The following is a 26,665-nucleotide window of genomic DNA, read 5'->3' as shown; positions in this document are numbered from 1 at the left end:
AAGTTGATAATTTTCTTTAAAAAAATGCACCAATCAGACTGAAGAGCCAAAAATGACGGACGAGACCACGAACTCTGCGATACGGCGTGATACGCTAGTTCCATTACCCTATTTTGATCGCCAATTAAAGGATTTGCCTCTATTCAAGAAAACATTAGACGAGTCAACTATAGATGCAAAATTTTCGAATTTCGAGAATTTGCGAAGAATTCAACAGTATGTGAAAGGAGAAGCCGAGCGTAGCATACGACCGCTGTTAATGGATCCATAAAAAAACGTTCCGGCTATGATCGAACGTTTGGATGAAACTTACAGTAGACCAGATCTTGTATACAAGCATTTGCTAAAGGACATTTTGAAAGTCCGAGTTAACAAGCATTCGCAGATTCCGAAGCTTTCAGAATCCGTGGAAAATCTGGTAATTAACATGACTAGTTTAAACCTTTGCGAATATTTGAACGATCCGCGATTGGTCAACGAGATCGTTGAAAAACTGCCAATGATATTGCAGTACCAATGGTCAGAATATTACCAAGAGAACGGCGACCAAATAGTTAATTTGAAAGATCTCAATGAATGGCTTAAACCTATCGCAAAAACCATCAGGAGAGTTGGACCGTTGACGCTCCCGAACCCCTTTGCCCGGGACGTTCTGTTCCGTGGCAGCAGACGGTTTACCAAGCGCTCCAAAACGACTGAAACCTTCGCGGTCGGCTTGGCCGTCGGACCCGGAAATAAAAAATACAATACAAATTCTTAACCCATTTGTTGCTTTTGTGAATAGTAGTATATAGATTAGGTTAGATTAGCAAATAATATCATTCCCACACTTAGCGTAGCCCGAAACAGACGTGTTTTTTTTTTTTGTTTGCGGAGCTCGAGTGGCGTATACAAATCGTTCAGAGTTGTAACAGTGTTAGTGTCCGTGCAGAACAAGGCACTACATTGCCGAGCTTTAAAAAACAATCGCTCACCCGATCCATCGTCATGGATCGTGGTAAAAAGCGACGTGGAAGACCACCAAAAGCATCAACAATACGTCACAATATTGGAAACAACAATGTGACAGTAGAAACCAGAAATTCGTTCGAGTTACTAAGTGATAGTGAAGATCTACCTCTCTCCTCGTACAATGCAAGAGCAAGTGTGCGTAAAACCGAACGTGTACCTCCAATCGTCGTGACCGGCACATCTGTAGGCGATGTCCATCGTAAAATAACTGGTGTTGGTGTAGTTAACTACACAACAAATACTACCGTGAAAGGTATCGTAGTGCATGCTACAAACACGAGTTATTTTCGTAAAATAATCGAGGAATTCAAAAAAACTTCGACGCACTTCTACACACATCAGCTTGATGACGAAAAAACCACAAAAATTGTCTTTTTTGGCCTCCCAGATTATCCTTTGGAAGAAATCAAAACAGCACTGGAAGAAATGCATGTAAAACCCACGGCGATAAAAAATTGAAGATTCGTAGAAAGAAATTCGACGATCAGATGATGTATCTATTACATTTTGTGAAGGGTTCAATAACCCTTAGTGAACTCAAAAATATTCGAGCAGTGAACCACCATCGCGTATTTTTTGAATATTATACATCTGCAAGCCATCGAGCCGGTCTCATGGTACAGTCGTCAACTCGTACGACTTAATAACATGCCCGTCATGGGTTCAAGCCCCAAATAGACCGTGCCGCCATACGTAAGACTGACTATCCTGCTATGGGGGGAAATCAATAAGTCACTGAAAGCCAACCCCACAAGTGGGTTGGCAGGCCTTGACCGGCATCGGTTGTTGAGCCAAAGAAGAAGAAGAAGATACATCTGCAAGCGGGCCAATGCAGTGTAAAAATTGCCAGCGTTATGTCTGTCTGTCTGTCAAAGAAATTATAGTGACGTTGGTCCTTATGGACTCTTTCGTCACATGCACTAGTATCCTTTTGCAAATTATATTAGATTATTTTTCTCTTCCTCTCTGAGGGGGGGATAAGGGATACACGGATTGGTAGGGATGGGATGGAGGGGTGGGAAGTTGAGGAGTAGGGAAAGAACATATTTGAGTTGTAAAGTAACTCTGCCTTTTCAACTATTGAGGTAGCAGACTATCGGCCGCTGTCCCCCCGTGCCGGCAAGGAGCGAGAGTAGGATGAGGGAAAGCTCGGTGGGTTACCGAGAATATGGTCGAGGTCAGGCCGCGCTGAACCCCCCCCCCCCCCCCCCCCCCCCCCCCGATCTCTGTATCCAGCTTCTGGGTGACCAGACGCAGTATCCAGGACGGGAGTCCCAAGCCAGCGTTATGGTCACGGTAACACAAACTGCCACCGCCCACCTGTGTGCGTGAAATGCGCTGGTTCACACGCATCCAAATCCTGTCCGCTTAGCGTAACTACTACTAGCCCAGACGGTTAAATAGCGCCGGCAAAGCTGCGCTGCGCTAATTGCGGTGACCACCACACAGCCAATTATTCAGGCTGTCCTACACGTGTAAGCGTAACTAAAGCAACTAAAGCGCCACATAAGACGAAAGAATTCAAATACAACGAAATCAGTTTCCCCTCAATAGAAAATCCGCCCAAGCCAAGCTAAGTGCCGATTAACTATTCAAATGTGTTCAATTCAAAGAAAAACACTTCTACAGGAGATTTCGACATAAATTTTGAAGAAATAGGCCAAATTGTCGAAGACGTATTTACACATTTAAGCGAATGTCGCAACAAAAAAGATCTAATTTCCGTAATAGTACAGATATCAGCTAAATATTGTTTCTCCAATGGCAAATAAAAAGGGTTTAAAAATCATGTATTGGAATGCCAATGGCATAGCCAGCAAACAACATGAATTTTTCAATTTCATGGATGCAAATAAGATACAAATAGCAGCTCTGAATGAAACATTCCTTAAATGTAATATGCGTTTTTCACATTGCAATTATATTATACATAGACTAGATAGAGACACTACAACAAAAGGTGGTGTAGCTATAGTAGTCAGCAAAAATATCACCCATAAATTACTTCCTTCATTAAAATTAAAATCACTAGAAGCCATAGGCATACAGTTACAAACTGATAGAGGAAAAATAAGTATAATATCAGTATATAATCCTGGAGCAAACAGAGATTGTGAGAGTTTTAAAGCAGACGTTAACCTATTGAGTGCTATCCCAAACAGTTATTTCCTTTGTGGCGACTTTAACGCTAGACAAAGGCTATGGAATTGCCAAAGTGCAAATCGGATGGGAAAAACCCTTTTTGAAACTTTACAAAGAGGAAATTTTTCGATTCACCATCCACATAACCCTACATATTTTCCCAATGATGAAAATCGAAACCCATCCACTATTGATCTCGTTCTCACAAACAATTTACACCAGATAACATCACCACGAACAATAACCGAATTTACATCCGACCATCTTCCGGTTATCTTTGAAATTTCCTTTACCAATAGCTTTAAACCATGCGGCAACAGTATTCCAAACTACTCCAAAGCAAATTGGACAGGGTATCAAAAATACATTTCTCAACGCATAGAGCTGTCAAACTTGAATTTAGCTAAAATTAACAATGAAAAACAAATTGATCTCATGGTAGCCTATTTTTCTAAACTAACCAGCACTGCACATAGCAAATTTGTACCACTAACTAAAATAGACCGATATAAATTAATAATCCCTGAGGCTACACTAAACAAAATGAAATACAGAAACCAATTAAGGCGCCGATGGCAAAGAAATAGGCGGAACCTTGCTTTAAAAAATGTGTACAAAACATTAGCAAAACAAGTTGAAGATGAAATATCCCTGATCAGAAACAATGTTTGGTCAATGCTATGGAGATTTGTTCGGATCATGAATGGAGACAGTAAAACTATACCCCCAATTAAAGAACATGGAAATTTCTTACTAACAAATCCTGAGAAATGTGAAGCCTTAAAAGCTCACTTTGAAAACGCTAACAATACCACAATACAAACAAAAAGCTCTCAAGAGCGCTTAGTTAAAAAAAACACTTGATGAATTCAACAACTTTCACTCCTTACCAGCTAACTTAGATAAAGAATTAATTAAACCAAAAAAACTCTGTCAAATAATTAAGAAACTACAATCAAAAAAATCAATAGGTATTGATAACATTAATAACACAGCTATAAAGAAAATACCAATGCAGGGAATAATTTACTTGACATTTATCTTAAATGCATGCTTATAATTATGCTACTTCCCTAATGATTGGAAAAAAGCTAAAATAATTCCTATTCCAAAACCAAACAAAGATCCTCGCGATACTAAAAACTATAGACCGATAAGCCTCTTGAGTTGCCTGGGAAAAATCTTTGAAAAACAAATTGCTGATCGCATAAAAAACACATTGACATTCACAACATTATCCCAAAGTCCCAATTTGGTTTCCAAGCTGGACTATCCACAACTCACCAATTACACAGATTAACAAACACTATAAAATCACAAAGAGACAATAAGAAGTCAACAGGATTAGCATTACTAGACCTAGAAAAGGCTTTTGATACGGTTTGGCATGAAGGATTGTTATTCAAACTTGTATCCTTCAATTTTCCTCCAAATCTGATTCGACTTATCACTTCATTTCTCAAAACACGAACAGGCTCGGTTCACATAAATAATTTTACCTCCACACCGTTCTACCCATCAGCAGGTCTTCCTCAAGGAAGCGCTCTGTCACCGATTCTGTTTAATATTTACACATGCGATATTCCAAAAATGAAAAATGTCAAACAATACTCTTTTGCCGATGACTTTGCGATTAGTTCCTCTGCCAAATGTCCAAGAACAATTATAAAAAGTCTAAACAAAGGACTAAATGAGTATGCAAGATACTGCAAAACATGGAAGCTGAAAGTAAATGAAGCTAAAACTGAAGCTATTTTTTTCTCGCGTTGCACAAGTAGAAGAAAATTGCCAGATAGAAAATTAAACATTAATAATAATGAAGTGGAATGGAAAAATGAAATTAAATATTTGGGGGTTACACTCGACAAAAGGTTAACATTCAAAAAACATATTGAAAATAGAATACTCTCTGCAACAAAAACTTCATTATCTCTATATAGCTTTACTAACAGAAATTCAAAACTTAACTTAGAAAATAAGCTTTTGCTTTATAAACAAATCCTACGACCTATATTATTAAATGCATACCCAGTTTGGGGAAAAAGTGCCTCTACGCACTTAAAGAAAATCCAAGTGTTCCAAAACTAATTTCTTAAACGAATCCTTAATTTACCACTTTGGCATAGTACTAGTGACATTCAGCAAAGAACAAATATGATAAAAATAATACAATATGCTGATCTACTATTAGAAAAGTATAAAACAAATTGTACATCCAGCCCGTGGCGATTTGTAAATAGGTTATATTAAAGTAAATAGACTAGATTATAAATTTATGTAATAGAGGAAAGATTAGTGTAGATAAGGTTGAGACTAGATTCTCTTTCGTTATCATTTTTTCTTAGACTATAAGTGCTCAATGTGACCAGGCTTTTTTCAAAAAAACGTTTCCCAGCAGAAGAACTCCACTCTAACGCGATGGCTGAAACATGATCTATATCATGACGTGTAAACTGTTAAATTTATCCAGTATATTGTGTAAAAGGCACAAAAGGTCTAATATCAATCAGAGCTCCACTATATTGTAATTAAAAATAGTAAACAATGAAAAATAAATTTAAAAAAAAAACAAATTATATAGGTAAATTCAAAACATTCAATAATATTAACAGGCTAAATGTAGCAACAGCAAGAGTTAACTAACTTTGAGCTAAAAATTACAACACACGCTATGTAACACTAAACGACACACTAAATGTCTATTTTAAGGCACTAAAAATAATAAAATGAATTTAAAAATAGAGGAAAAACTCAGAGAGAAGACTCGAGGAGTAGAAAAACTGAGGAAGATCAAAACATTGCTGTGTCAGTGTGTGAGTGAACAAAAACAATCATCAGAAGTCTCAATGTGCCGCTTGATCGTGACGGTTGTGTTTGTTTTGTGATTTACCCTTGCGTGATCAGTTTTGTAGTGTCTGCTGCGTGCGGTAATGTCCGTGCGTGGTAGCAAAAGAGACCGAGGCCGTAGCCGCTCTCGTACACCTCCCGACGTATGTCGTCATAAAACCTCTTTGTCATTCAGCGAAACTAACATGGATGATAATGTAGAGAACATGGATGATGGTTTTATCGAAGTACGGGGGAAAAAATCATCCAAGAAAGTTTCTGCAGCAGATTCAAATTGTGCTGCTCCTGGCCCCTCAACAGCTGCTTCCACAGCTCCTTCCTCATCTTCGGCCGTAAACCGGCACCCCACGTCCAAAGGACGAATTCCACCAATTGTGGTGAAATCAATACCCTTCTTCGTTCTCCGTCCTATGCTCCAAGCCGGAGGAGTAACCGTTGAGTACCAGCTGAGTGGTTTGAGTACATAGAACTTCGTGCGCTCAGCGGAAGACCGAAAGAAAGTCATGAACTTTCTTGACCATCAGCAGGCGGATTATTATACTCACGATCTCAAGGAAGAACGTCCTTTCAAGGTATACGTGGACTTCCACTCTTAGACACAAACGACCTTGTTGATGAACTGAAGGTGAAACACAAACTTGATGTTCTAGAAGTTCATCGAATCAAGCGTCGCAATGAAGAGAGCATCAGCTATCATCAGCAACTCTACTTAGCACATTTCAAGCGTGGTACGTGCTCCATGGCCAAACTCGAGACCATTCGTGACCTCCATTCGATCATCATCCGATGGCAGCCCTATCGCGGAGGACGCAAAGGCCCAACTCAGTGCCTACGCTGCCAGGGCTTCGGCCATGGCACAAGAAACTGCCACATTCAACCTCGCTGTGCAGTATGCGCACAAATGCATCTCACTGATGAATGCAACTCCAGCAACGTTGGAGATCCTGCAGTAAAATGCATCAACTGTGGCAACAACCATAGTGCTAGAGACAAAGAATGCCCACAACGTGCTAAGTACATAGAAGTACAGAAGTGGGCTAGCGAACGTACCAAAAAGAGCCAACCCACGAGTCGTAAGAGCCCTGCGCCCGCTCTAAACTCCTTAGAACTTTTCCCCCCAGGCCCCTCGAGCATGCCGCCCCCTGCTCCGCGCAGTACCGCATGGCCCCGTAAAACTCTCAAGCCACCAATTCCTGCTGGCTTCGAATATAACCTTGCCCAGCGCCTGGCCAACGCCCAAGCCTCGGTCCCTGAGCCTGAGGCCTCCGATGAGCTTCATGATGCCACTACCCTCATGAAGATCTTTCGGGAAATGAGCTCAAAGCTCCGCCATTGCCGTACTAAGGCTGACCAAATCTCCGTACTTGGTGAACTCATCATTCAGTATGGATAAGCTCACTACCATGCTTTGGAACGCTAATTCGGTCAAACCTAAAGCTATCGTCCTTCAAGACTTTCTTCGTCAACACCATATTGATGTGGTTCTACTTGTGGAGACTCATCTTAGTCCGCAGATGAGTTTCCACATTAATGGTTATATTGTTCATCGACTGAATCGAGTTACTGCGCACAGATCTGGAGGTGTGGCCATAGCGAACAAAGCGAATCTACAACATGTGCTGCTACCACACTTCGCTACTAACATAATTGAAGCCATTGGCGTGCAATTTACATCAGCAGCTGGCCCCCTTGTACTCCTGGCTGCCTACTGTCCCAGACAATGTTCAACAGCCAACAATCTGGCGACTGTCTTTAACGAGGACCTGCGCAAAATAACACGGTCAAATCATTGAATTGTTATCGGTGCTGATTTCAATGCTCGTCACCAGATGTGGGGCAATCATCGTAACAACACCAATGGTCTCCATCTTGCAGAACACCTTCTAAATGGCAGCATCACCTTTGAGTTTCCTGACCAAGCAAACTTTTATATCTCATAACGGCATTCCATCAACGCTGGATTTGTTTTGGACCAACACAACTATTAGTAAACCAGTAGCTACCGACGGTCTAAACTCCGATCATTTTCCAGTCATTACGGAAATCGAGCTTAATTCTCCACGTCTACCTCCCTCCACTCGACGGAACTATAAGCTCGTCAACTGGGATAGATACGGCCAAATAATCGATCTCCACATACTTCACACAGATATTGACACTGTAAATCATATTGATGATGCCATTCACAACCTGGAAGATGCTATCAAAGCTGCTGAAGCTGAATGCGTCCCTTTGGTGACAACAAAGACTGCTGTGCTCACCCTGGATCCACTGACTAAAGGTCTAATCGCCGAGAGGAACATGCTGAGGCGTCAACATCAAAGAACTGATAATCCCGCGCTGAAACAACGCTCGTCCATGTTGGGAAGACTTATTGCTGATCGCGTCGAAATGATTCGCAATATTAATTTCGCAAACATGGTCAAAAGATAGGACCCGAGAGCACATCCATTCTGGAAACTCGCCAAGATTCTGAGGAAGAAACCGAGACCTGTTCCTCCTCTCAAATTTAACGACGATGTTGTTATCACAGCCCCGGAAAAATCATCTGCACTTGCGTTTCAGTTCGCCCAGGCCCATCAACTCGGATCCAGTATCAACAGTCCTCATGAAGCTGATGTAGCAGCCTCCTTACACCAACTTAATCACCAGCTTCCAACAACACCACCCGAAGCTCGTGTTTCGAGTGATGAGGTCAAAGGTGCCCCGACCACCTTGGCCAACATGAAAGCTCCAGGCTTCGATGCGATACTCAATCTGCTGTTGAAACGATTGCCCTCTCGAGCACTTCAGCTACTCGCCAACATCTTCTCAAAGTGCTTTGAGTTAAGCTACTTCCCGTCATGTTGGAAGTGTGCTAAGATCATTCCCGTTCTCAAACCTGGGAAGGACCCGACACTTCCAGCAAGCTTCAGACCTATCAGCCTTCTTGCAGCGTTGGGTAAGCTATTTGAGAAGGTAATTTACTGGAGGTTGCGTGATGCTGTCTTTGAACTCAACATCTTGCCACCTGAACAATTTGGATTCCGCGCTGGACACTCTGCTACCCATCAGCTGTTGAGACTGCATAACACCATCCTGAACAATAAAGGTCTATCGAAGTCTACAGCCGTTGTCATGCTGGACTTTGAAAAGGCGTTTGATAACGTTTGGCATGATGGCCTGCTGCACAAGATGTCAATCAAGGGGCTACCTAAGTTTCTCATCAAGTTGATTCGGAATTACCTTCAGGATCGATCGTTCCGTGTCGCTCTAGGATCCACAATATCAGATAGTATCAGCATCTCGGCGGGAGTTCCCCAAGGTAGTATACTGGGACCACTTCTATTCTGTATCTTCCTAGCTGACATACCTTCGCTACCGCAAGGGTGTGAACTTTTCCTCTTTGCAGATGACACAGCTGTAGCCGTTAAGGGACGCAAACCTGATGAACTACGCTTTAGAGCTCAAAAATGTGTTGACATCATCGTTAAGTATGTACAAGCTTGGAAACTTAAAATCAATCAGGATAAAACTCAGGCAATAATCTTTCCACACAGAATGCGTAGATCACTATTGAGCCCTTCTGGCAGACATAGAATCATTATTTCAGGCAGCACTATTAACTGGTCTCGTACTGCAACCTACCTTGGTGTTATCTTTGATCAAAAGTTAAACTTTCGAGATAACGTAAACCATTGTATCCATAAATGCCAGATATTAGTTAAAAGCTTATATTCCCTTATTAACAGGAGATCCAAATTGCATCAGGTCAACAAACTGGCAATCTACAAAACCATTATTTTACCTACAATAACTTACGGTATCCCGGTTTGAATTAGCTGTGCTGTATCAAATCGGAAAAAACTCCAGGGCAAGTTAAACAAAGTTCTGCGGATGATATTAGATGTAGAGTATAGAACGAGATCCAGACAAGTTTACGAAATGTCAAACACAATGCCTATTGACGACATAGCGTCACATGCTCTTGCAAAGCTCAGAAGCTCGAGCACTGCTGAATCACCGTTGTTGTGATAACTTTTGTCATCTTTGTGATATTGAATTATGTATATAGATAGGAGTAAAAAAAAAAAAACGTTTTCAATTTTAATTTCAACACCCAATTACCAAGGATATCAACCAATTAACTGCTTAAAAGCATACTTTTTCACCATTAGCGTTGTAAAGCGGAATTTCGCTGTGTCTCGCACGAAATACTACTATGTACTAATTAAGCTAAGAACCTTTCTAATAAAATGACTTTCATCATCATAAAATGAATTTTTACCATGAAAATAACCAAGATTAGTTATAGATAAGTTGAAAAAATTAAATGTAAATGGGTTAGCAGAAAAGCGAAGTACAGTATAAATCAATGAAACACTCACTGTTGAAAGATACACAACTAAGCAGCACTGCGTTGCGCGTCCGGTTTATTTCTTTTGTTTCGCTTGGTTCGAGGAAACGTACCTGCCACCCTGCTGTTTGCCACACGCACAAAGGAACCGTCGTTGAACGATGAGCACGAGCCTTACGCGAGGTTCACACTTCAATTGTTCGAACAGGAATGATCAGAAAATGGCGAATTATTGTGAATTGAAACGCACTGGGCTAGAGCCGGAGAAAAAATAAAAAAAAATCATCTAATTGATCCATCCATATTGTTTAGACAAATTAAGCTTTTAACTTTTTGTTCGTACCTACCATTTTCGGTGCAAGCAATACAAAGTTAACACCTATAAATGAGTATTTTAAGTGCCACAAGCATTAGGCAGTTCCGCACTTTTCAAATTCGCAGAATATTATCGATTTTAATATTGGCAAATCGTAGCTTGGTGCATGGAAATTTCCAAACTGAAGCGCATACAATAGAATGATACACACACTTACTAGACGCTAGGGAAGAGTTTTAAATTGTTAGAAAATGACACATTGAAAGCACACAAAACGCGCCAAAAAGTAGCTTGGGTAGCTTTTCTAGCTGTCTCTTTACAATACGCGGATTACGACAATGAGCTCCACGCCACCGAAGCCAAAAAAATGAAATGCGAAACAATAAAAAATTAACTGACCGCTATCATTCAATCAATATGGCTACCTAATTATTTTTTCGTTTGGAATTCATGACTTGCTGTGTGGAATCAAAATCTGAACGATTGAAAAAAACGAAGCGCAAACCCTGCACCAAGCCGCAGAATACACAGCAATTAGCTTAGGGCGAAGCAAAGCAAGCGTACCAATAAATTCCCCCTTCTTTAACACCATAACCTCACTTATCCACCCAGGGAAACGCATTCGGATGAATCGATAGAATAAGTTCTTTTCAACACAATTGGTGGCCCTGAAAAGGGCCGTTTTTAGAAGAGGTGACAGACGCAGCCCGCTTAGGCACGCTCGCCACGGATGCGACGAGCCAGCTGGATGTCCTTCGGCATGATCGTCACACGCTTGGCGTGGATGGCGCACAGGTTCGTGTCCTCGAACAGTCCGACCAGGTACGCCTCGCTCGCTTCCTGCAAAGCCATCACGGCCGAGCTCTGGAAGCGGAGGTCCGTCTTGAAGTCCTGGGCGATTTCACGCACCAGCCGCTGGAAGGGCAGCTTGCGGATCAACAGCTCAGTCGACTTCTGGTAACGACGGATCTCACGCAGGGCGACCGTTCCCGGACGATAACGATGCGGCTTCTTCACACCACCGGTAGCCGGAGCGCTCTTGCGGGCGGCCTTGGTGGCCAGCTGCTTACGTGGTGCCTTGCCACCAGTTGACTTACGGGCAGTTTGCTTGGTACGGGCCATCTTTGATGAGAAACTCGGTTTTCGCGTTTGATATAACACACGTCTACACACCTTCACGCTGAAAAATTTTGTTTGTGTGTTGCCTGAAAAAGTCGCTCTTTTTATACCTTTCCAACACACACACACTAACGTAAGCTGCGCACACTTCAACACAAATTGAGCTACAAGCGCAACACACTCTCAACTCGCGGAGGTATGCCACTGAACTAAAATTTTGGCGGACTTGCGGCAAATTCCCAGACGAGGGTTGGCAAAAACAGCTAAATTGACTTGAATAACAGAATACAACAAGTAATTAAACAGTAAAGCACTCATCACTATACATTTCTGCTATTTCGTGATGGTTTTACTTTGTATTGGAATGAAAAACACACTGAATAAATTGTTACTCTTGCTGACGAAGAGGTAGGATCATGTGAAAGGTAAAGAGAAGGTACGGTCACAGTTCCATAGCATTTTAATTCTAGTGATATACATTCGAGCAGTTTTTGAGCTAACAATCAAGTCAACTCCCCGAATGAGTTATAACAGAATTTTCTCCTGTCCGTTCCGTCCAAAATGCATTTGTGATTTTTTTTTCCGCTTTTCAAGTTTATTTTACCATACAATTTTTAATACAATTTCAAACTTGAGGATTTTTGACGGGCTGACAAGATGTTCAAAAACTACCTCAACAATTATGATTGCATTCACAACATTGTAGGATTATGCTCGATGTATGTAAAATAAGAAACCATTTCTTTCTTTTTACTGCTACAGTCTTTCCCCGAGCTACGCGACTTTTGAATTCCATGAGTTCGAGCTAAACGAATATTTCCCAAATAGCCAGCTCGTACTTTATAGCTGATTTAGAGCTGTTTAACGAAAAATCGTTCCGATGTCGTACTTTGTGGCTGATTAAGAGATAGACGGTACTTTGCGGAACTATGGAGCTTTTTAACAGGCACATGGTACTCTTTGGAACTTTGTGGCTGATTAGCACTATGTGTAGGGTTCATGATGGAACTTGAAGGCTTGTTAAGAAAGGGTACTGAACTTGGTGGAACTTTATAGCTTTTTAATGCATGACATCGGTACGAGATGGCTCTTGTCAAAGTGTCAAAGTCTGACGCCGTCAATCATCACGTTGCTGCTGCACAAGTTAGATTCGTTAATTGATGAATTAATATTGAGTGAAGTGATTGTAAATTATCAGTAAATTGTGTAAAATTTTGTGTAATTCATCAATACAAAGGATTTAAAAATATACACATGTGTTTAAACGAAAAAAATCTTGTTGTTTATTTCATCGATGACGCTTGCTTGAAAATAAAACACAAAGAAAAATAATCCCTGGCATCGTGGCATAAGGAAGCTGCTTAGGCGCTGTTTGAAAGACCCACATAGAACTTTGATGCTGTTTATCTACTGCAAAAGGCGAATTAGAGCAGCGATCTTTAGCGTGCCAAAATGAGCTGCTTAAGCAATTCTGGCTATTTGGGTTATTTTTGACAGTTGAGATGTCAAATTAGTACAATTTTATTCATGGATTGTCAAGGGAAGAATAATTTTATATTCGAAGTGAAAAGCATGATATTCGACTTTTGCGAAAATCCGAGTTACGAGAATGTTTCCGGAACGCATTATTCGCGTAACTTGGGGAAAGACTGTACACGATTGTACAGCTGTAAAAATTGGTTTTTGCATCCTTACTTCGGCCCTATATTGTTCTGCTTCTTCTGTTAGATAACTACAGTTATCCTCCTATGACATTTTTATCATAATCAGGTGCGTACTGTCATTACGGTTGAAACATACAGTCTCAAGTGACATTTGCTCGAAATTATGTTTCCATATCTATTAGATTAGTACTCGATACGCCTGAAATTGTGGATTTGTGCGTGATCAAGTGTGTTGAATGCGCTAATATTAGGTGTGTTTGTAACTTAGACTGCATTCTATCGATGAACGATGCCGTCGAGCTCATTTCATATTTTTAGCTTTGGTTTCTGTTGAAAAACAAAAGCTAATTTTTGGTGACATTATTATATAAAAAATCGATATTATTTAAAAATAAAACGACTACATGACCAACTATAGAGATAGGAAACATCATTTTCGAGCAAATTGAAGGAGAAAGCAACGAAAAGCCGCATCACAGTTGTTTTTAACGGACTTTTTCTAAATTCCCTTAAACTGGTGCAGTTTAAAGGAAGATTAAGACTCCAGTGTAGGGGACTTTGTTCGAATTCCCGGTTATTCAAAAATATCAATTGAAGTGGGACGTCGTTTATCTGGGTACGTTTTATCTGGCTGTCAGTATATCCGTGTTGTTGATAAATGACAGTTTAAAACAAAGATGACTTTGCGTGTTGAGGAGAATATTAAAAAAAATCCATTATCAGACCACGTTGTAACAACAAGAAACACTAAAATTTAATGCAGAATTTAAATATTTTCATTGAATAAATATGAAGTTTATAAAATTTGACCGAGATCTACCAACATATGATACAAAAAAATAATTGTGATATAAGTTGTTTGCGAAGACATTCCTAGGTCCGGTTTTTGTGTTGCTTGCATAAAACCCATCGACTTATGCTTTAACCACAGAGTGCTTCTTTTTTTTTGTCGATGTATAAACTTTCAAACACGCTTTGACGTACCAATTCTATTCCAAATTCCTCAATGTAATAGGACCTTAATCGGATTGATTTTAGCCAACAAAAACGTAATTTTAATCATCGCTCCATAAGTCTCGTGTATTTCAGCTGCAATATCAGTACAAGTAGAAGTTCCCACAGGGCATACAAGTATGACGATTTTGTTTTAATTAACCACAAGAAAATAAATATTGAAGGATATTGCACAAATCTGCATGAATCACTGCAGGCATTCAAAAGCAAATTAGAAAGCGAATATTTCAAAACATTATCCTTACTTCTTTACCGTTTTGTTATCAAGTGTACGATAAACTGCTCGAAAATGTAAACTGCAACGCTATCATAACTAATGCTAGTGGGTTGCCTACCCCTGGTACACAGCACCGTTTTCAATATGGCGGCCAAGAATTGTCATGGCTGTACCTAGTTCCCTTGTCGACCACAATAGAGCAAATTTGAGCAAATCTAACGTCTCACACATACACTTCAAAGTGTGTATACACTGTACGGGAGATTGAGAAGAACAGTATATAAACAGCAGTTTTTCTGCCATTTGACAAAAATTCTATTCTTTCTTTAACCGTAAAACTCGTCAACTCTATCCATCATCATGACCGGCCGCGGCAAGGGAGGAAAAGGACTGGGTAAAGGTGGAGCGAAGCGTCATCGCAAGGTTCTTCGTGATAACATCCAGGGCATCACCAAGCCGGCCATCCGTCGTCTGGCTCGCCGTGGCGGAGTGAAGCGTATCTCCGGCTTGATCTACGAGGAGACGCGTGGCGTTCTGAAGGTGTTCCTGGAGAACGTGATCCGTGATGCCGTGACGTACACCGAGCACGCCAAGCGTAAGACCGTCACCGCTATGGATGTTGTCTACGCGCTGAAGCGTCAGGGCCGCACACTGTACGGTTTCGGAGGTTAAGTTTTCTCCCGGCTGATTAACGTGCTGTAGCACCGCCATCGACACAAAACGGCCCTTTTCAGGGCCACCATCCATTTTCAATGCGAAAAAGAGCTATCTTGGTCTGGTTCATACGAGTGTTTGAGGTTATGAGTTCGTTGTCAGAGGCGTCTCTTCAAAGCCGCTTGCGATGCGCAATATTGTCTGAAAAATGTGAAGTAGCTGTATGCAGGGGTCGTTGATACGCTTTTACAGACAGGTGCATAATTTTGTGAAATTCTGGGTAAATCCTAAAATTTCTAAACATCTTTTGGCTAGTAGGTGCTTGTTAGGTGTTTATCCGCTAAAAGTAATTTTTATAATTCAGGAGTGTTGCGTCAGCCATTTGTCAGGCATCATCAATTGCAAACCAACGCGCGTTTTAGCGCGTAAATTCATGACGCTTGCTTTAATGTGATATAGCTGTAGATGTAGCTAAGGGAGCCGTATTTTCTATGCAACTGTTTTAACGCTCTTAGGCCTAATGAATTGATCGATGCATAAAATTCCATGACACATTTGTTCACATTTTTTATTTCATAAGGTTGCACTTATATTCTCCATAGCTCGTTCCCTACATTCATTATTTGGTTTTACATCCAGTTACCATGTTTCCATTCACCATTGAACACACCAAAACGAACGTAAATTACAAAACGCTTCCGCTTGACGGACTTCTTCTCGCAGCTGCCGGAATCCCAAAAACGGCAGATGTTTCGAAAAGCCCCAACTCGAAAGGGACGGAACAAACTGGTTAGGCGAGGTAAAAGTGCGTTGAAAGGCGCATGAGGGTAATGTGTAAAGGCTGCAGTTCTAGTTCCCTATACCCAAGCCAGACCCTTTTTGCCTACCTCTATGCTAGCAGCAACGGCCATATCAGCGAAGAGGGGAAGAAAGTAATGAAAATAACGAACTTTCACATGACGCTATGTGGAGATATTCTGCTGTAAGTGTAATAGGCTGATTGTTACAACTATTGTAGCATCGTAGGGAATAATTTAATGATCTGAAACAATTTTACAATATTGGGTTTTTTCAACAATATACAAAATGTAAAAATAGTCGCTTATAACTACGACATGTTGCAGATCGGCAGACGATGCTGTGAAGATTTTGTTCTCACAGATTCTTAAATTAACGAGTAATTTCGTTTAAAACAAATATTTCCCCTTCACTAAAGGATGTAAGGGAAGAGAAGGACTTAGACAAGGATTCTCCTGCGGGGTGCAAACTTTTCGATACAGGTTGCCTTAGTGCTTTGCTACTTCGCACCAATCCACTAGTCCATAGTACTTAAATTATATGGATAAGATAAATGTTGACGAGATTGCAATTCGCCTATAAGTGAGTAACGTTAAACTGTGTTTGAAAGCCTTAAACAAACTCCAAAAACAGTGTACCACGTTGAAGATTGTCCCATTCTTGTTAATAATAAGCAACAATTCATAATAAGCCGCATTCAAATAAGAGAGAAAACAATGAGTAAATTTTACATGAATTTTTGGAATAATTAACTAACGAAAATTGCATCATTCGAACACTTTCCCAATACCTGAAAGTAAGTTAAATAAAGATAAAATATTAGCTAATGCTGGTAACACAGCTGCTAGAAATTTTGTTTGAAAAGGATAAAGGTGCCCTTAGAAGAAGAAAAACCCATGTGTTATTTAAAAACTAAACACTCTTATTTGCATTTGCATTTCTTTTTTGCATTACAATATATTGGGAAGAATCACGGACACGATAATTATTCTAAGAATAAGATATTAATATGTACAGTCGCCTCACTTAGTTTAACACATCAACTAGATACGCTGTGGTTTAGTCGAAAATTATATAAACTTCTAGATTTATGCTAAAAGGTTTGCTTATGTTTTGTTTTCTCTGTTGTCGAATCTTTTTTTCTTTGTTCTTTGCTCCATTTTATTGCTGATATTCGCGAAGAGTCCCATCGATCTGATAGCCCCGGGAATAATTAGCCCAGCTTATATTTTAGTGATAGGATTATAGGATATAGGATACCGATAATTCTGGCACACTAAATCCGCCAAGCATCATTGACAGTGTCCTACGAAGTGCAAACTTTTCTGTTCAAGTTGTTACTAACGTCTTAGTGATTCGCATATTCCCATCAATTCACTAATATCGACGAGACGCAAATCGCTAACATCCATTCCAGCAACGTCAACCAGAAACGAGGATTTCCATTTTACTTTGAATATTTCGGTTCTCCAATGATGCCGACGCCGTTGGCAAACCGAAGTCAACTGAAAACGTTCACTAATGCAAGTGATCCTAATGTCCAACGCTTTACTAACGTTGGTATTTCATTGCCCTGGCACTGAATAGTGATAGCAATGGCAATCAACAGTGTATATAGCCCATGCATAGCGTTGCAAACCGGTCACTATCACTCAACCTATCCGTAACGAATAATGATCTCTCCGAGTACTTGGATTTGATCCGCCTTAGTACGACAGGCCCTGAGTTTGGCGCTCATCTCTTTGAAAATGGTCAACAGCGTTTCAGGATCGTGCAGGGAATTTGCATCAGTGGAAGTAGACAGTGCGTCCGCTTCTTCGATGATAATGTGAGAAACGTCGTTTTGAAAACTTAACGGTGTTGCAGTCACGATGCTAGTTTCCCGTGCAGGGCTTTGAGTTGCGGACGATGGCCAGGACGGTTCAGCTTTCAGCGGTGACAATGCGTCCAGCGAAGATTGTGTCGAACTTTCCTCATGCTCAATTTCCTCGCTTGGGAGTGAACTCGTCGCGAACGGGTCTTTGCGCGTAGGGCACTGCGAATCATTTGCACCATGTGGTTCATTGCAGGTGGAACATTTCAAGCCTTCAATTACTTCATCATCAAACGGACATTCCTCGGTTTGGTGGTTTAAGGTGCATCGATCGCATCGGTACTGAATTTTTGGCATCTTTGTCGGATTTTTGTACGCTCTGACTTCCCGCGCTACCGTGGTAGAGCTTACGCGCAGACCGTGTTCCTTAAACACTCGCTCCGTCAGCACCTTTAGCGTGACGGACTCATTTTCGTCTACCCAGCGATGTATACTATCTATTGCTTCTGGTGTCAACAATTTGGGGTTTTGTCCCCCACGCTTCTTAGAATCAATCTGCAAACGTTCCTTATAATTTTTTATGATTCCATACACCGTTCCTTGCTTTATGTTTAGAATTTTACCGATGGCTGGTGCCGAGACACCCTTTTCAAAGGCCGATATTATACGCCTTCGATCCTTGTCACTGGTAGTTTTCAACACTCGGCGGGGTGTTACCAAAGTTATCTTTTGCACAGATCTCGAGCTAGTGTTCATGTTGGCTGGAAGATGCAATGGTTAGGTTAGAATGGTTGAGCAAGATAATTAAATGAGTTAGATACATCCTAACTTGGGCTTTACCTACTTTTTCACCACACTTCAAACTGATTCCAACTGGTGTGGACTGGGACTTCCTTGTTGTGGTAGAAATCAGGACGGCAAAGAGGATGCTCTACTTGCGGTTGCAGTAGTGCCACTAGTTTCGATAGTCCTGTAACATTCACATATTTAGCTGTATCTTCGTATCCTCTCTCGATTCCCTTCCTTAAGACTGGCTAGGTTTTTTTTTAAGTTAGTCTTAATGTTTTTTTAACCAGAATTGGCGTACAAATATATTGAATATACATACAAACTTTAGACAAATTCATGCAATACAACCATACCTGCAGCGATGTACATACCGTCATACGAAGGATATTCATGGAATCAAACGACAGCTCTCAAGAATATAATCTTTCACAGTGTTACGAAGCATTGAAATCGGAACAATATTCTTAATTATTTATTACAAAAGGCAAAATAAACACCATGAAACCGAGAAGAACGAAGGATTTTATTTGGTCTGTTTTGTAAATAATATTTCTATGTTTTGCCGCCTTGACAACAGTGTGGCCAGATTATTTTGGCTGTTTGGTAGATACGACCAAAGTGGGTATAGGGACTAGATGGGCTTATAGGTTTGGCGGGAAGGCCATATTGGACGAACGAATGACAGGAGGGGATTCGATTGTGATACGTAGTTTTTCACCCACACTACGACACATCAACCAAACATCAACAAATGATCGAATCCCATCCTCCCAAGTGCCACAAATCCACTAAACGACCACTAAACGGCTTCTAAACGCCTCAAATTCTCTACCTAAACGGAATATAGAAAGACTTCGTTTAGCAGGCGGCAAACGACTCATGCATTCTAAAAATAGCAAAAAAGCTGGGGGCGCCATCTGTTTGTGGGATACCCCAACCAGTTGAGCTTCCTCGCTTGGAGGAGAGCTTTCTCATTTCCTCTGTACTGTTGTATGGTTTCGCATTGAAGTTATGCATCGCTACCCTACCAGCATTAAACGGCTTTGAAGGCATTCAGAAGGCATTTAAGGCCTTAGTCGCCTTAGAAGGCGAATAAAGATTTCAACCGAAACTTTCACGGCTGTAACGGGTTCTCTTCGAAATCTTTCAACTTTTTGATTCAAGGAGAACAGATAGCTTGCCGCCATCTTAGCTTGTTTATATACTGAATTTGCACCTGTACCAATGTAACTGCCAAATAGAGCAGTGATAACGCTTTTAGTTCCGAACCGAGAAAGCGTGTGTTCAAATCCTGATTTTTATGATCTTTTTTCTGCGTTTATTTCTTTTTAAATTATTTTTTTCTTACTATAATTACTTTAAACAAAATTTATGTGAAGCGAAATTAAAATAATACCTTTTTAAAAAAACATAATAATTACACTTTGTTCACCGTTCATTATCAGGATGGGAGAAATATGTATCTCATTTTTCCTTTTATTTTAGTTATCGAAATGAGTTTGATATATTACCCTACCCGCAAATTTCCGTTAAATGCCTTCTAATCGCCTTATAATCGCCGGCGAATTGAAGGCGATCAGCAGTGCATTTAGCAGTAATTAAATGCCTTTGAAATATGTCATTGAAAAATTTCGCTTTTAATTTGAAATTTGAAATTGCAACTGTCAAAAGAAAACCTTACAAGTGTCTTCGGCACTGCGCTGTTGTAGTGTTCCCAGATATGTGCGTGAGATTCGATAGCACGATTTACATGTTACGTTCTCTTGCGTTAAGCTCTGAGCTATTTCACTTTATTAAATATGGTCTGCATTATTCGGTTGTTAAAGACCAACCCGTTGAAAGGTATTAATATATCAAACTTATTTCGATAACTCTAGTAAAAGGAGAAATGAGATACATTTTTCTCCCATCCTGATTATGAAGGGTAAACATAGTCATTATTATGTTTTTTAAAAAGGTGTTTTTAAAATTTCGCTTCACATAAATTTGATTTGTTCTAATTATAGCAAGAAAATATTAATTTAAAAAGAAATAAACACAGAAAAAAGATAATAAAAATTAGGATTTGAACACACGCTTTCTCGGTTCGGAACTAAAAGCGTTGTCACTACTCTAGTTGGCAGTTACATTAGTGAGGGTGCAAAACCAGTATATAAACAAGCTAAGATGGCGGCAAGTTATCTGTTCTCGTTGAATCAAAAAGTTGAAAGATTTCGAAGAGATCCCGTTTCAGCCGTGAAAGTTTCGGTTGAAATCTTTATTCGCCTTCTAAGGCGACTAAGGCCTTAAATGCCTTCTGAATGCCTTCAAAGCCGTTTAATGCTGGTAGGGTATCACCTTTCAATGAGTTGGTCTTTAACAACCGAATAATGTAGACCATCTTTAATAAAGTGAAATAGCTCAGAGCTTAACGCAAGAGAACATAACACGTAAATCGTGCTATCGAATCTCACGCTCATATCTGGGAACACTACAACAGTGCAGTGCTGAAGACGCTTGTAAGGTTTTCTTTTGACAGTTGCAATTTCAAATTTCAAATTAAAAGCGAAATTTTTCATTGACATATTTCAAAGGCATTTAATTACTGCTAAATGCACTGCTGATCGCCTTCAATTCGCCGGCGATTACAAGGCGATTAGAAGGCATTTAACGGAAATTTGCGGGTAGGGTAGAACTAGAACGGCGATACGATTGTTTAAATACTAAACTCCAACGGAAACCACCAGTACTGAAGCAAGTGAGATTTGAGTAATGGTCGTTGGTGTTGATACCCACGTATCTGACCACACGACCATTTATATAGATTTTTGCTCAGAAAGTTAGAAGGCTATATAGGTCATTATAAGATGAAACTTGTCGAAACACATTGCAAGAAAAGGATAGCAATATAATGATGAGTTGTAATACGCCATCTATTGATCAAACCAATGAAGCTGTGAAGCTTTCATTTTTTTCCTATGGATATTCAATTTTCCAGTCGTTTAAGCTTAATCTGTGGCGCTTGGGCTGTCATTTCCTTTTCATTTTTCTACAGCACGGCTTTCAAATTGTTCGGGATAAGCCCACCTGTATAATAAATCCACTTTGGGTACGACGTTCGGTAGGAACGTGTAAATTTTTTTCAGTACCCTGCTAACAAAATCGACATGCTTCCTCGTTCTACCCAAGATCTATTAAGGAGAAAAGGTCGATGCAAATACCGTTGCTAATTTGCCATTTTCAGCTCGCTTTTGACGGTTTAATGAAAAAGTGTTTACAAACAAACGGCTAATAATTAACACGGAATGTGGACGAATTTACTATTAGGAAGATTATATTGGTTAAATTTCTTGTGGTCAATCACTTCTGGAGAATAAAGGAGAAGTAATTGCAGTTTAAATGTATTCAGGAGCATTGATAACCTTTTTATTTTTTTGACATTCCGTGACCTCCAATCACTACCGTTTGCGACGGTCCTGTTGCAAGAACGAAACATTTAACAGGCATAAAACAGCACAGTACATGTGTTGAGGAAACCGTAGAAAGTCGCGTTCTGACCAATATGTTCTAAAGTGAAATAAACTTGTGAGGCCGAAAATACACGGACCGGAATTTCGCGGCAGCGGCATTCCGCCTGCTGTCACCCAAGTGCCACAAATCCACTAAACGACCACTAAACGCCTTCTAAACGCCTCAAATTCTCTACCTAAACGGAATATAGAAAGACTTCGTTTAGCAGACGGCAAACGACTCATGCATTCTAAAAATAGCAAAAAAGCTGGTGGCGCCATCTGTTTGTGGGATACCCAACCTGTGGAGCTTCCTCGCTTGGAGGAGAGCTTTCTCATTTCCTCTGTACTGTTGTATGGTTTCGCATTGAAGTTATGCATCGCTAGAACTAGAACGGCGATACGATTGTTTAAATACTAAACTCCAACGGAAACCACCAGTACTGAAGCAAGTGAGATTTGAGTAATGGTCGTTGGTGTGGATACCCACGTATCTGACCACACGACCATTCATATAGATTTTTGCTCAGAAAGTTAGAAGGCTATATAGGTCATTATAAGATGAAACTTGTCGAAACACATTGCAAGAAAAGGATAGCAATATAATGATGAGTTGTAATACGCCATCTATTGATCAACCCAATGAAGCTGTGAAGCTTTCATTTTTTTCCTATGGATATTCAATTTTCCAGTCGTTTAAGCTTAATCTGTGGCGCTTGGGAAACCCATATAAAAAGTGTCAACAGCAACTTTCCCGAACTGTCATATCCATACAATTTTCAACTAGCGGAATTCCGCGGCCGCGAAATTCCGGTCCGTGTATTTTTGGCCTGAAATAACCCTACCCGCAAATTTCCGTTAAATGCCTTCTAATCGCCTTGTCAACGCCGTCGAATTGAAGGCGATCAGCAGTGCATTTAGCAGTAATTAAATGCCTTTGAAATATGTCAATAAAATATTTCGCTTTTAATTTGAAATTTGAAATTGTAACTGTCAAAAGAAAACTTTACAAGCGTATTCAGCACTGCACTGTTGTAGTGTTCCCAGATATGAACGTGAGATTCGATAGCACGATTTACGTGTTATGTTCTCTTGCGTTAAGCTCTGAGCTATTTCACTTTATTAAATATGGTCTGCATTATTCGGTTGTTAAAGACCAACCCGTTGAAAGGTATTAATATATCAAACTTATTTCGATAACTCTAGTAAAAGGAGAAATGAGATACATTTTTCTCCCATCCTGATTATGAAGGGTAAACATAGTCATTATTATGTTTTTTAAAAAGGTGTTTTTAAAATTTCGCTTCACATAAATTTGATTTGTTCTAATTATAGCAAGAAAATATTAATTTAAAAAGAAATAAACACAGAAAAAAGATAATAAAAATTAGGATTTGAACACACGCTTTCTCGGTTCGGAACTAAAAGCGTTGTCACTACTCTAGTTGGCAGTTACATTAGTGAGGGTGCAAAACCAGTATATAAACAAGCTAAGATGGCGGCAAGTTATCTGTTCTCCTTGAATCAAAAAGTTGAAAGATTTCGAAGAGATCCCGTTTCAGCCGTGAAAGTTTCGGTTGAAATCTTTATTCGCCTTCTAAGGCGACTAAGGCCTTAAATGCCTTCTGAATGCCTTCAAAGCCGTTTAATGCTGGTAGGGTTATTGTTACCATAGCAGGATAGTCAGTCCTACGTGTGGGGGCACGGTCTTTTCGGGACTTGAACCCATGATTGTTACGTCGTACGAGTTGACGACAGTACCACCAGACCGGCCCCAATTAAATTCAATTAAAAACTGAGAGTAAAATGAAACATCCAATCGGCACACACTGGTACAATATGCATATCGTCCTTCCCAAGTGCCACAAATCCACTAAACGACCACTAAACGGCTTCTAAACGACTCAAGTTCTCTACCTAAACGGAATATAGAAAGACTTCGTTTAGCAGACGCCAAACGACTCATGCATTCTAAAAATAGCAAAAAAGCTGGTGGCGCTATCTGTTGGTGGGATACCCCAACCAGTTGAGCTTCATCGCTTGGAGGAGAGCTTTCTCATTTCCTCTGTACTGTTGTATGGTTTCGCATTGAAGTTATGCATCGCTAGAACTAGAACGGCGATACGATTGTTTAAATACTAAACTCCAACGGAAACCACCAGCACTGAAGCAAGTGAGATTTGAGCAATGGTCATTGGTGTTGATACCCACGTATCTAACCACACGACCATTTATATAGATTTTTGCTCAGAAAGTTAGAAGGCTATATAGGTCATAATAAAATGCAACTTGTCGAAACACATTGCAAGAAAAGGATAGCAATATAATGATGAGTTGTAATACGCCATCTATTGATCAAACCAATGAAGCTGTGGAGCTTTCATTTTTTTTCTATGGATATTCAATTTTCCAGTCGTTTAAGCTTAATCTGTGGCGCTTGGGTTTGCTTATATCCCGGGGACGAATGATAAATGAGATCATTGGATTTTATCAGTCATATAAAATTCGAATTGGATTCTAATTGTTAAAATATTCGAAAAAGATATGAGTGCAAAATGCTGAACAAAACTCTCATTCATTCCATAGCAATGTCCATCGCTGAACATAAACAATGTTCACTTTAACTGTCAAAATTTTCCCATGGCTTTTTGTCAATTTACTCTAAACGCTTCGACCTGTTCTCTTTCAAAGACTTTGGTTCTATCCCAAGGACTGGGTAGGAACGAGGTCAAATATTAACCAAAATTGGTTTGGCTATATTGGATGCCATTTGATAGCAGAAAAAAAATTGAGTAGCAAATTTAAAATGATAACTTTTGAAAAAACTTATTCAATTTCACTATGTAGTAGGCTATGACTACCAAACTGTGGAGTTTGCCTCAGCAGTATTTCGCTTCCTAGGCAGGAGTACACAACTATAGGTTGTGGCGAGGCATAGCCTATGCCTTCTTTAGTAATAAATCAGTTCATAGTTAACCACCAAACGAGCAAGTTGGCTTTTATTTGCTCTCCCTATTGAACTGTAACACACTATTATTATTATTATTAGGATGAAATATGTATTTCTCTCATTTCTCCTTTTATAAGAGCTATCGAAATGTGTTTGATATATTAACATCTTTCAACGGATTGGTAACAACTGAATTATGCAGACCATTTTCATCAAAGTGAAAATGCACTGCTCTACAACAGTGCAGTGTTGAAGACGCTTGTAAGGTTTTTTTTACACTTGCAATTTAAAATTTCAAGGGCATTTAATTACTGCTATATGCACTGCTAATCGCCTTCAATTCGCTGGCGATTACAAGGCGATTAGAAGGCATTTAACGGAAATGTGCGGGTAGGGTGGTGTCAGCAAAGTGTTCTAATTTAAAAACTCTATTAAATTTTATACGTTACAGTACGTTTACTTTTGGGTTTCTGTCAGTATGTTGAGTTTGGCGCTATAACCAAAAGTTTAAATCATGATTGTAACTACTATTATCCTTGAGGAAAACATTCAAAGAGGTTTTTTTTTATTCAGAAAGAACGGCTTCGGCCGTATTGCTAACATTCAAAGAGTTATTATGTATTCAAATAGTTAATGCATATGTATTGACTACCTACTGAACTATAAATAAAACAAATGCATAATCATGGATGATAAAAAAAATCTACAGGATGTTGTTTATTTTTAATTGATAATATATTTTTTTCATTATTTTTTTTATCATACGATTCATGATAAGTTTCGTATAACATGGTTATACATGATTGAAACCTATAATGATTTAGAAAAAAATCAACCACAATGATTTATTTCGTCGTGCAGTGTGATTATATTTTATTGTAGACTTGAAAGACTTGAAGATTTCATTCTTAATGTGCCTTTTCTAAAGTAACGCTAAACACTATAGGGCTACCAAATGATTTATACGATTATTTAAGAAAATAATGATTTTCTCTTTCACTTTCAAAGGCAGAAATGCTGTAACCTTTTTTTTTAGATGGAAGTGTTCCAGGATTGTTTAAGCCAGCGATCGGCAAAGTACGGCTCGCGAGCCGCATGCGGCTCTTTGATTCCGAGGTGGTGGCTCCTAAACTTTTATTTGTTTTATAAAACTTTCACACATTTTTACTTTTAGTTTATCTAATTGGCTCTTCACGTAAAATTCCTCGAATATTTTTGTAGAAATTGGCTCTTTTGGTCGCAAAGTTTGTGCACCGCTGGAGATTTGACACACATTCACATGATTTAATTTCAAAAATATATAAACGCGAGTTATTAAACAGAAATCAATAATTGAATAGATTTATTTTCCTCACATACAAATACTGACAACATATGCGTCAGAAACTTAAGCGGGCCGGCAGTACATTTGATGCTATCCGTATCGACAGTAAATTAGAGACCGGGAACGTTAGTATGGTATAGAGACGAAACATTGCAGTGAGCGTGGAGCATCTGCTCGGGTATT

General features: G+C 39.7%; 3 protein-coding genes across 6 annotated transcripts; 1 reads left to right on the top strand and 2 right to left on the bottom strand.

The window, feature by feature from the left end:
* Nucleotides 1-10,389: 10,389 nt before the first annotated feature.
* On the bottom strand, nt 10,390-12,118 carry LOC121592918 (histone H3). The gene is made up of 2 exons (XM_041914828.1): nt 10,684-12,118; nt 10,390-10,590 (listed from the first exon to the last, which is right to left on the bottom strand). The coding sequence occupies exon 1, from the start codon at nt 11,772-11,774 to the stop codon at nt 11,364-11,366; it is 411 nt and encodes a 136-aa protein (XP_041770762.1). The 5' UTR covers nt 11,775-12,118; the 3' UTR covers nt 10,390-10,590; nt 10,684-11,363.
* Nucleotides 12,119-15,026: 2,908 nt separating this feature from the next.
* LOC121592236 (histone H4) lies at nt 15,027-15,338 on the top strand. The gene has a single exon (XM_041913641.1). It carries the CDS (start codon nt 15,027-15,029, stop codon nt 15,336-15,338), a length of 312 nt encoding a protein of 103 aa, XP_041769575.1.
* A 1,923-nt stretch (nt 15,339-17,261) lies between these two features.
* Nucleotides 17,262-19,282, bottom strand: LOC121593830. 4 transcript variants are annotated; one of them, XM_041916539.1, is made up of 3 exons: nt 19,074-19,282; nt 18,772-18,901; nt 17,262-18,692 (listed from the first exon to the last, which is right to left on the bottom strand). In XM_041916539.1, the coding sequence occupies exon 3, from the start codon at nt 18,685-18,687 to the stop codon at nt 17,776-17,778; it is 912 nt and encodes a 303-aa protein (XP_041772473.1). In that variant the 5' UTR covers nt 18,688-18,692; nt 18,772-18,901; nt 19,074-19,282; the 3' UTR covers nt 17,262-17,775. The 4 variants fall into 4 exon arrangements, with proteins under 4 accessions (XP_041772473.1, XP_041772471.1, XP_041772472.1 ...); XM_041916537.1 differs by having other exon boundaries at nt 18,776-18,901; XM_041916538.1 differs by having other exon boundaries at nt 18,776-18,987; nt 19,092-19,282.
* Between the last annotated feature and the right edge of the window lie 7,383 nt (nt 19,283-26,665).

The sequence above is a fragment of the Anopheles merus genome, chromosome 2L (genome assembly GCF_017562075.2).
Source record: "Anopheles merus strain MAF chromosome 2L, AmerM5.1, whole genome shotgun sequence".
Classification (NCBI taxonomy): domain Eukaryota; kingdom Metazoa; phylum Arthropoda; class Insecta; order Diptera; family Culicidae; genus Anopheles; species Anopheles merus.
The sequence above is the reverse complement of the archived record's forward strand: the minus strand, read 5'-3'. Positions and strand labels throughout refer to the sequence as shown.